Below are 11,645 nucleotides of genomic sequence, written 5' to 3'. Positions count from 1 at the left end.
AAGACCCAAGCCTTACTGGGATTTATGCTTGGACCTGCATCCACATGAATTACTCTTTAGATAAGCCACATTTCAAATTAAACACTTACATCCTTGATACTGGACTCTACCTACTTTGCAAATAAAATTATAAGCTATCTGGCCAGATTTCTACAGGGTTAGACAAGTGCCTGGCACCTAATAAGCACTCACAAATATTTGCTGAATGATTTCCCAGTGGCTCTACCTTCTTTGGGAAGCATTATGAATTCTGGCCCACCTTTTTCTTTACAGAGGTCCCGGATACAAAAGCAAACCTGAACTGTTTCATTTCAGCAAACTTTCCAAACATAGTTGCCATCTCACCTCTTAAAAGTCCTTACATTCCAAATCTTTCATTAAAGATAGTAGACTCAAATCATACTAATAAATGGTACTAGAAGTGATGCTCAACAGGATCTCACGTTTATTGAGAAGTGATTAATGGTAAAAAGAAAGGCAATGCCCTTTCCTCATTGGCTGAACAAGAAACTGAAGAAACATTCACTACACGTTTTACAATATTTTTTTCTTCCAAAATGCATTTCTGTAAACAAATTTTTACCACTGTTCTTAGCTTTGAAATCAAATTAATCCTGACTTAATCAGTATAATGTACAAGAACAGAAAATTTCTTAGGACTCCTAGTAGTTTACTTTGAGTAACAAAGGGTCAGAGAAAATGAACCACCCTTAAAGACACAACCTTGGGTAACACTGTTAAATTCTCCAAGACAAAAATTCTTCATAAAAATGTTCTTCCAGTTCGGAAGGGGAAAAACCAAATTCCCACTTTCTGGGGTGGAGGCCCAAAATCTTCGAAACTCAAGTGTTCTCCAAGTGCAAATGTCAAAATGGGGAGAGGAAAGGGTTTAAAAATTAGAGAAAACTGTATGCACTTACGGACTTTAAAATCCGAAAAACATAGTAAAAAGACAAAAAAACAAAGCATTATGCTCTGAAATCACAACCAAAGCCAAAATAAAAGGGACATTTTTCACCTAAACTACCTAGAGGGATTTTTTGTTTAGTTTTTTCTTTTTCTTTTTTTTTTCATTTTCCAGTTAAGTCCTATGTCTTTTGTGAAATTCCAATACTTAAACTGCAAGTCTGCAATCGTCTCTGAAGTCAATGAGATTAAGAAAAAAGTCCTAATTCTCTTGAAGGTCATTTTTTTCCTCTTAGGATATGCAGATGCAACCGTTGCTGCAGTCTGTGGAGAACTGCCTTTTATTTGCCACGACCTTGACGTTCCTACAGAGGTTAAAAAAAAATTGAAATCATTAGTTAAAACTTATCTGAACATGCTTAAAAATTAGAACTTTATAAACAACTCAAAAGAAATTTAGTTATTTGTGCTAGATAGAATACTCCTTACAAATAAAAACTTTTACTTCCTGTATTTTAAACCAAAGTAGTAACACTCAATCACACCAATTAATAAAAAAAATGTTTTTGACTTTAAAATTTCTTACATGACTGAACAGATTTATTTTCCAACTATAGTTGGTTTAGGCTAATACTTGTCAGTCCCCCAAAATATGAACCCTTGGAAGTAATTCAAACATAATCAAAAGCCTAAAGAAGGAAAGCAGCATATAAGGAATACTAAAAAAACAAAAAAACAAAAAAACAACAAACAAAAAAAAAAAAAACAAAGAACACCTAACAAGGCTCTAGGCATATTCACAGGTTTCAATTTCCTTCTTTTATGAAATGAGGATACATATCTCACAAGACTGTGGAAGAATTAATGGACTGACATACAGAAAGCTCTTAGTCCATAACAAGAAAGAAAATTATCCTCTTAACCCCTAGGGACAGTTTAAAATCCACTTAGAGACAGAATTTTGAAAATTGACTGCAATACTTAAGTTTTCCCTGAAAAAAATCTACATGCTTATTTCTTAGTAAAAATCATTCTTTATGTGCCTTTCATAAATTTATCCTAAACAGCCTCCCATTTCACACACTACCTCATGTATTAGAATTTTTTAAACTATGATTCAATCCATGTGCCTTTTAAAAGCAAAAACATTAAGAAGCACAAGGCCTGAACTTATTACTTGATTCATCAATCTGTTGGAGTAGAATCAATCATCTGCTCCCATTTACCCCATGGTAAATACGATTCCTACTAAGAACGGCAACTACCACTTATGGGATTCCATGTTCCAGACACTGTACGTAATAATGATCTTCATAACCACCCTGTAAAGACTATTATTCCTGTGATAAGAAAACTTAAGTTCAAAAAATTTACTTGACCAAGATTACCTAATAAGAACCAAGATTCAAACCTAGGGCTATATATGACTATATAGGCTCTTTCTCTACACCAAGTTATTACAAATATTTATATAAAAATCAACAAAGTGAAGCTTTGTAATAAACAGACTACCCCCACCACTAAATTAATCCATAGATATAAAAACAGTATTAAGAGCAGTTATCTTTTTCTTTAAATAGACTCCCAGCATAGAGCCCAATGCAGGACTTGAACTCACAATGCTGAGATCAAGACCTGAGCAGAGATTATGAGTTGGACACTTAACCCACTGAGCCACCCAGGTACCAAATTACCTATTTCTGATGTTCCATTTCACATATCTGGAATTCAGGGATAAACTCACCAACATACCAAGATGTGGGATGGATGGATGGATGGATGGAGATTATATAAGTTTTATTTATTTATTTTGAGAGACAGAGTGCACAGGGTAGGGCAGGGGCAGAGAGAGAATACCAACCAGGCTGTCACTGTCAGTGCGGAGCCTCATGCGGGGCTCAAACTCACAAACTGTGAGATTATGAACTGAGTCAAAGTCAGAGGTTTAACTGACTGAACCACCCAGGTGCTCCTGGGATATTATTTAAGTCATTGTAACATTTCAAATTTAATAAAATAACTCACCCATACACTATCTCTTGAAATTAAACCCAATTCAAGAATAAGAAATTCAGTCCAACACAAAAAAGACCTCAAAAGTTTTGATTCCCCTCATTTTTTTGCCCTTCCTGTATAATCTTCCCAAGTTTTGGTAATAAACATACTGGTTATAATAGGAAATTGCAATTAAAAAAAATCTCTGCAGTTGACCAAAGTCAAGCTTTATTGTTTATTTATTTTTGACACAGAGAGAGAGAGAGAGAGACAGAGCATAAGCAGGGGAGGGGCAGAGAGAGAGGAAGATACAGAATCCGAAGCAGGCTCCAGGCTCCGAGCTGTCAGCACAGAGCCTGACGCAGGGCTCAAAGTCACGGACTGTGAGACCATGAACTGAGCCGAAGTTGGACGCTCAACTAACTGAGCCACCCAGGCGCCCCCTAAGTCAAACTTTAAACAGCACTTCACTTCTCATTAATTTTAAGCTCATCTACCTGGTTTTATCCTTCATAATTTGGATGGATACGATTTACCTAACCTGTCTTCTATTATGGACCAAAATCTACCCTTGGGCTTCAGAAAATCTGGATTTTTCTTTTGTTTTTTAATGTTTATTTTAGAGAGAGAGAGAGACAGAGATACTGCACACGATCAGGGGAGGGGCAGAGGGAGACACAGAATCTGAAGCAGGCTCCAGGTTCCAAGCTGTCAGCACAGAGCCCGACGTGGGGCTTGAACCCACGAACCCCTTCCTTCCTTGATACTTAACTACCACAGTTTGCACTATCCTTATAAAATCTGCACCCACAATTAAAAAATTAAATTGCATTATTGTTTTATGTAAAATTAGTCCCAACTCAATCAAGAGCTCCTACAAAGCAAATAATAGGTCTTCAACTAACCTCACTCACAAACTACTTATGAATTTAGCAATAGGTAACAGGCTACAGCTGACATTTATTTATTTTTAATATTTATTCATTTTTGAGAGACAGAGAAAAACAGCATGAGCGGGGGGGGGGGGGGGTGGCGGTGGCAGAGAGAGAAGGAGACACAGGATCTGAAACAGGCTCCAGCTCTGAACTGACTCAGCACAAAGCCCAAGGTGGGGCTCGAACCCAGGAACCATGAGATCATAACCTGAGCCAAAGTTCAATGCTTAACTGACAGAGCCACCCAAGCACCTTCCCTACAGATGACTTTTAAAATTTTTTTTTTTCCCAACGTTTTTTATTTATTTTTGGGACAGAGAGAGACAGAGCATGAACGGGGGAGGGGCAGAGAGAGGGAGACACAGAATCGGAAGCAGGCTCCAGGCTCCGAGCCATCAGCCCAGAGCCTGACGTGGGGCTCGAACTCCCGGACCGCGAGATCGTGACCTGGCTGAAGTCGGACGCTTAACCGACTGCGCCACCCAGGCGCCCCCCTACAGATGACTTTTAAATAAAATTCTGGTGCTCATCACAAGAAAACAAATCATTTTTTTTTTAATTTTTTTTTCAACGTTTATTTATTTTTTTTGGGACAGAGAGAGACAGAGCATGAACGGGGGAGGGGCAGAGAGAGAAGAAGACACAGAATCGGAAACAGGCTCCAGGCTCCGAGCCATCAGCCCAGAGCCCGACGCGGGGCTCGAACTCACGGACCGCGAGATCGTGACCTGGCTGAAGTCGGACGCTTAACCGACTGCGCCACCCAGGCGCCCCAAGAAAACAAATCATTAACTATGCCAAGTGACAGATGTTAACTTATTGTGGCAATCATTTATATCTAACCATTACACTGTATACCTTTAAACTAATACAATGTTATGTCAATTACATCTCAATAAAACCAGGAAAAAAATTCTGCCTACTATCTCTTATTTTAATATAATGTAACCCCTAGGAATACAAATAAACGTATGTACCCCAAACTGCATTGCTAAATTAGAAAAACTAGAATTTGCTAAGAATGCAAACTGGTGCAACCACTTTGGAAAACAGTAGGAAGGTTCCTCAAAAAATTAAAAATAGAACTACCCTATGAGCCAGCAATTACACTGCTAGGTATTTATCCAAAGGATACAGAAGTGCTGTTTGGAAGGGGCACATGCACCCCAATATTTATAGCAGCACGACTGACAATAACCAAACTATGGAAAGAACCCAAATGTCCAGCGACGAATGAATGAATGGATAAAGATATGGTACATATACACAATGAAACATTACTTGGTGATCAAAAGGAATGAAATCTTGACATTTGCAACAACATGGATGGAGCTAGGGTGTATCATGCTAAGCGAAATAAGTCAGTCAGAAAAAGACAAATACCATATGATTTCACTCATGTGGAATTTAAGATACAGAATGGATAAATATAAAGGAAAGGAAGCAAAAATAATATAAAAACAGGGGGAGACAAAGCGTAAGAGACTCAAATACAGAGAACATACTGAAGGTTGCTGAAGGGGTACTGGGTGGGGGTATGGGCTAAATGGGTAAGGGACATAAGGAGGACACTTGCTGGGATGAGCACTGGGTGTTATAAGTAAGTGATGAATCACTAAATTCTATTCCTGAAATCATTATTACACTATATGTTAACTAACTTGGACTTAAACAACAACAAAAAAAGATATATATATTTATGTGTGTATACATATCATGTAATCATCAAAAAAAAAAAAAAACCTAGACATCGCTAAATTTGTTTTTTCCTAATAGTTATATGTAAGTTTATGAGCATGCTTAGTAACAGCATTTACAGTATTTAGTCAGAAGAAACTCAAACCAGCATTTTGCAATTGCACTTACTGCATCATCAGATTTTTAAAATGAAGTCTTTTCTTCTTCATAATGTGCTAAGTCCCACAAATATCTATGCTCAGTTTTGCCCCAAATACAATATAAAACTATTCCTGAATCTTAACTACACAATGATACCAAGAAGGCAAGTACAAACTTCTGTCCTAACGTAAACCTGTATGCCAGGTTTATTTTAATTTACACAAATTACACACAAATACATGGCATTAGTGGTCTTAATCTCCTGATCAACATCAAGAAAACATCACACTGATACAATTCAACAAGCTGAATTAACTGGTGTTCTACTTCCAAATACAGCTTTGATGTATACACGAAAATTAAGCTTATATATTTACAAATAATAAAGATAACATCCATCTTCTCAGAGATTATAAAGATATTTAAGCATTCACATCACACTACCTTGAAAAGTAAAATAAATTTAGCACCAATAAAAAAGCAATTCACAGGATTTTAAATACTAGATTTTAAAAATATTTTCATTAGGGTGCCTTGCTGGCTCAGTCCGCAGAGTATGCAACTCTGCAACTTTTGATCTTGGGGTTGTTGAGTTTGAGCCCCATGCTGGGTGTAGAGATTACTTAAAAATAAAAAAAATAATAATAAATCAAAATTAAATATTTTCATTAAGAAATTATAGATTGGAAACAGAAGCAGTGGAATCTTGCTTGAAGGGCTTCCCACTGCCCAAATCTGTGACAATCAGAGCATTACATAACCTTAATATAATAAGTAAACTATCATAGTAATATTTGAATTAGGCAACAATCAGCAATGGATGCTAAAACTAAAGGGTGAAAATTTGATGAGGAATAAGATGTTTACAATCTCAAACTATTTTCCCAATTAAAAGAAAAATAGCTTTATCCTCGAGAACTTGATGACGTCTTAAATAAGTGATCAAAATTAACATTCCCAGTAATGGAATAAACTGTCTTCTAATGTGAGGCACTGAGGACACGAAATCACTTCTGTAATTCCTGCCAGAAGCACAATCAGAATGTCCATAATGAGGAAACCTTAGACAAACTGAAAGACATCCTGCAGAAATAAACACCATAGGGGCACCTGGGTGGCTCAGTCAGTTAGGCGTCTGACTTCAGCTCAGGTCATAATCTCACCTCAGGTCACGATCTCACGGTTTGTTGGGTTCAAGCCCCGCGTCAGGCTCCGTGCTGACAACTCAGAGCCTGGAGCCTGCTTCGGATTCTGTGTCTCTCTCTCTCTGACCCTCCCCCATTCATGCTCTGTCTCTGTCTCAAAAATAAACGTTAAAAAAAAATTTTTTTTTTAATAATAATAAAAAAAAGACCAAAAAGACATGAAAACTAGAAGATTCTGGACTGGAATCTGGACCACTAAAAAATGGCTATCAAGGACATTAAGATTTACTGGTAAAATATAAGTAAGATCTGTAGATAACGGTATTGTGTGTCAATGTTAAACTTCCTGATGTTGATAACTGTGCTGTGGTTTTAAGTGCATGTTGTTTTTAGGAATTAAACAGCAAAATATTCAGACGAAATGGATCTAGCTGCAATTTACTCTCAAATGGTCAGAAAATTACACATGTATCTCCAAAGAAAACGGTAAAGTAAATGGGGCAAAACAATACACTGGCAAATCTGGGTGAAGAGTATACAGGCATTTGTGTACTATTCTTGAAATTTCTCGAAGTTTGAAATTATTTCAAAATAAAGTTAATAAAAATGGGAAGAAAATGACAGTTTTCATTTATTCTTCTGCAAAGAGTGACTACCCTAAAAGTTATATTTAATAATTCATAAAACTTTGAAATGAGTTTTTCCTGAGACCTACACTTAAAGTCATTAAACACAGGGTATTTTAGCAAAAATTAAAATAGGGGTGCCTGGCTGGCTCAGTCAATAGAGCATGCAACTCTTGATCTCAGGGTTGTGAATTCAAGCCCCACACTGGGTGTAGAAATCACTTAAAAATAATAATAATAATTTTTTAAAAAGAGTATAAAAAAACAAAAAGTTTACACCTAGCAGCTTTTTATAAGTCTTTTAGAATGAGAAAAGAAGACAGAGAAGGTTCTAACACAAAGACCATCATATTTCTATACACTTTTGGACATTAAAACCTTTTAGGCTTCAGGGCACCTGGGCAGCTCAGTTGATTAAGTGTCTGACTCTTGATTTCAGCTCAGGTCATGATCTCGTGGTTTCTGAGTTCCAGCCCCACATCGGGCTCTGCAGTGACAGTGCACTGTCTTGGGAGCCTGCTTGGGATATTCTCTTTCTCTCCCCACCCCCCTTCCCTGCACTCTCTCTCAAAATAAACAAATAAAATAAGCTTTAAAAAATAAAAATAAATAAAATAAAACCCTTTAGGTTTCTATAGAAGACTTCTCTTTTACTCTCCGGGCACCTGGGTGGCTCAGTTTGTTAAGCTTCCAACTTCAGCTCAGGTCATGATCTCCACAGCTTGTGAGTTCAAGCCCCACATCGGGCTCTGTGCTGACAGCTCAAAGCCTGGAGCTTGCTTCAGAGTGTGTGTCTCCCCCTCTCTCTGCCCCTCCTCCACTTGTGCTCTGCCTCTCTCAAAAATAAGTAAACATTAAAAACAGAAGACTTCTCTTACAGCAGCTTTCACTTTTATGACTATTTCCTATTACCACTGAGAACAATTCCACTAAATGCTTTGACAATTTATGGTAAAAGGGCTTCACTTGTAAGTCAGCTGTATTTATTGACATTTCTAATCAACCAATCCTACCCTAGTAAAAATAAAAAGCAAAGGATGGGGGAACTAGGGAAGTGATGGTGGATATATAATAAAAGGAAGAGAGAAGAGCACATAAAAGCAAAAGGGTCCAACTCCCAGCCAGAATTGCCATGAGCAAAACATACATTTGTCTTGTTGGAACACTCAAGCTTTTAACATAAAGATACTACTGACTCACTGCAGCAGGGAAAGTGGTATGTCAAGTTGTTTTTCACCCATGGTACTGTCATGTGGAACCTGCCTACCCCTTTTTTTAACCTACTGCTCCTAGAGCCACAGGCTAGACAGTTACAAGGATATCCGTGTTAAGAACAGGCTGAAGCGGTCAATCAAGGTTAAGCTCTTGCCATGGATTTGCTGTCCACAGAGAGGTAAACCTAAGATCCTCAAGCACAAACACAAAATTAATTATAAAGTCCCAGTTAAACCAGAAAACAGCCCAAATACTAGAAGGGCAGATACATGCATTCCTAGGGCTTTAGGATATTATGCTGCTAATAAACAAAGAATAGAGGAAAATCGTAGAGCAAGATCTTACTGAATTCACACCCATCCCCAAAATCTCCATTAGGACATTCATTCTAATCTCTGAATCAATCCACCATCTCAACAAGAACAATGAAGAGACTAAAGAAACAGTCTTAAGAAATAAATTTAAATATAGTAAGAAAGTGTAAACCAAGGGAAGAAGTTTCTAGCCCTCAGTATCTGGCCTGCCACTTAAATAGAGGTAACCACGCATCCCTCCTGAGCCCCTCCCCATTTTACATCTACTATTGTAAAACACAAAATTTCCTAAAAATATCCTAAAAGCCACAAGGTGGCAATGTTACTTAAAATCTGCACGTTTGAAAACTCTTCCTAGAATACATATAGATCTCATTTTCCTCCATTTAGCTTAATACCCTTCTCTCATGTTTCTACCACCCACTCCCTACACTTTTAAGAAGCCATGAAACACAACTGAGGCATATATTTATTTGCTGGCTATGATTTTATTAACTTTAAAATCTGATGTTCACCCCCCAAATTAAATTTACTTATAAGCCCTCAACTAATTTTCCTATGTCCCCAGGGGCCTTGATAGAGCAGAAATTTCAGTGTCTCTGGCTGAAAATTAAAAAATGCTGAGATAGGCTAACATGAAAAAAATGTGACTGTACTAAAATGACTTTTTAAAAAAATTTTTAATGTTTGTTTATTTTTGAGAGAGAGAGAGAGAGAGTGTGTGCATGTGGGGGAGGGACAGAAAGAGAGGGAGATACAGAATTCAAAGCAGGCTCCAGGCTCTGAGCTGTCAGCACAGAGCCCGATGAGGGGCTTGAACTCACTAAACTGCGAGATCGTGACCTGAGCCAAAGTCAGATGCTTAATGACTGGGCCACCTAGGTGCCTCTATACTAAAATCACTTTTACAGAGACATATACCATATGATTTATTCACTTGTATGTAAAATCTAAAAAAACAAAACAAATGAATAAAAAGACAAAAAGCAGAAACAGACCCATAAATACAGACAACAAACTGATGGTTGCCAGAAGGGAGGTGGGAGGAGTAGGCAAATAAGTGAAGGAGACTGATAGTCTTCCAGTTATGGAATGAGTAAGAGGATAAAATGTATGGCAAAAGGAATACAGTCAAATGGTACTATAATAGTCTTGTATGGTGACAGTTGGTAGCCACATTTGTGGTGAGCAGAGTGTAACATATAGACTTGTCTAGTCAAATCACTATGTTGCACTAATGTAACGCTGTGTGTCAATTAGACCTAAATTTTAAAAATTTGATAAGAAAACAAAAAGTTAAAAAAAATCACTTTCACGGCTTTATGTGGCTTATGAAATCAACCTTTGTAGTCTGTGGTGCTGTGAATGAGTTAAACGAGCCTAATGACAGTTATATACAATATTCCACCATCTATAGGTGGAGGGAATAAAAATATTTTCCATCAATTTTCCAATTTAAAGCTGAGCTATAGTATTTTATTAAGAATATTTTCTACTGGGCACTGCTGGATGGTTCAGTTGGTAGAGCATGAGACTCTTGATCTCAGGGTTGTAAGTCTGAGCCCCACATTGGGTGTAGACATCACTTAAAAATAAAGTCTTTAGGGGCGCCTGGGTGGCGCAGTCGGTTAAGCGTCCGACTTCAGCCAGGTCACGATCTCGCGGTCTGTGAGTTCGAGCCCCGCGTCGGGCTCTGGGCTGATGGCTCAGAGCCTGGAGCCTGTTTCCGATTCTGTGTCCCCCTCTCTCTCTGCCCCTCGCCCGTTCATGCTCTGTTTCTCTCTGTCCCAAAAATAAATAAACGTTGAAAAAATTTTTAAAAAAAATAAAAAATAAAAAAAAAAATAAAGTCTTTAAAAAACGTATGTATTAAGATAGATAAATCTTAATCTTCTACCAAAAATATTTACCTTCTACCTTCTCAACCCCTGTTAAGTTTTTACAGGTACAGAAATGTATACTTATTTGGAATGAATTTCTGGGAAATGAGCAACAAGATGAACTTAATGTATTAACTTAATAACATTTCCTACTATCAAATTTTTTCAAGACTGCTAATTAGATACTGAACTCCTATCCACATTTTACCAAAAGGGTTGGAAGTAAAAAGCCTAGATAATCCACTATATTCAGTACCTGAATAATAAAGCTGACTAATAACAGAACAAAGGGTAAAAGAAATGATACATTAACATTTTTTAGCTTAACTGAAAGTAAAATTAGCAAACACTAGCTCCAAATCAAATGAAATCGTTTGACAGGCTTGATACTCTCTGAATCACTCCTTGGCTTTCCAGTAAAAACTATATTTGAACCGAAACTAATTTCACAATAAAACCAATTTCTCAAAACACTTCAGAATTAAACAAATAAGTTTTTAATAGCTTGTCAAATCCCCTCTATTCCCAGTACAAGTATAATTTGCATTCGACAGATAAATTCAGAATGAAGTAGTCATTAGAATATGCTTCCAGCATTCTGATGATATTCCCCAGCTCCACCTCCAAAAATTTCCTGTAACCACCCTCAACACCTCCATTAATACCTCTCTAGTCCAAGCTATGGTCATCTCTCACCTAGAATTTGCCAAACTCTTAACTGACCTCCCTTTTACTCTCATGCCTTCTTCATGTATTTTAAGGGTTGGACCCTAAAATAGAAACTCAGTAG

General features: G+C 37.3%; 1 protein-coding gene across 3 annotated transcripts in view; it reads right to left on the bottom strand.

Moving 5' to 3' along the window:
* Positions 1 to 422: 422 nt before the first annotated feature.
* YTHDF2 (YTH N6-methyladenosine RNA binding protein 2) overlaps positions 423 to 11,645 on the bottom strand; it is a 34,640-nt gene continuing 23,417 nt past the window's right edge. For all 3 annotated transcript variants that reach the window (XM_030324791.1, XM_030324790.1, XM_030324792.1), the window contains one exon: positions 423 to 1,271. In XM_030324791.1, coding sequence (XP_030180651.1) covers positions 1,248 to 1,271 — 24 coding nt within the window. In that variant the 3' untranslated portion in view covers positions 423 to 1,247. The remainder of the gene's footprint in view (positions 1,272 to 11,645) is intronic.

The sequence above is a fragment of the Lynx canadensis genome, chromosome C1, assembly GCF_007474595.2.
Source record: "Lynx canadensis isolate LIC74 chromosome C1, mLynCan4.pri.v2, whole genome shotgun sequence".
Classification (NCBI taxonomy): domain Eukaryota; kingdom Metazoa; phylum Chordata; class Mammalia; order Carnivora; family Felidae; genus Lynx; species Lynx canadensis.
Note: the sequence above shows the minus strand (reverse complement) of the source record. Positions and strands in the feature narration are given on the sequence as shown.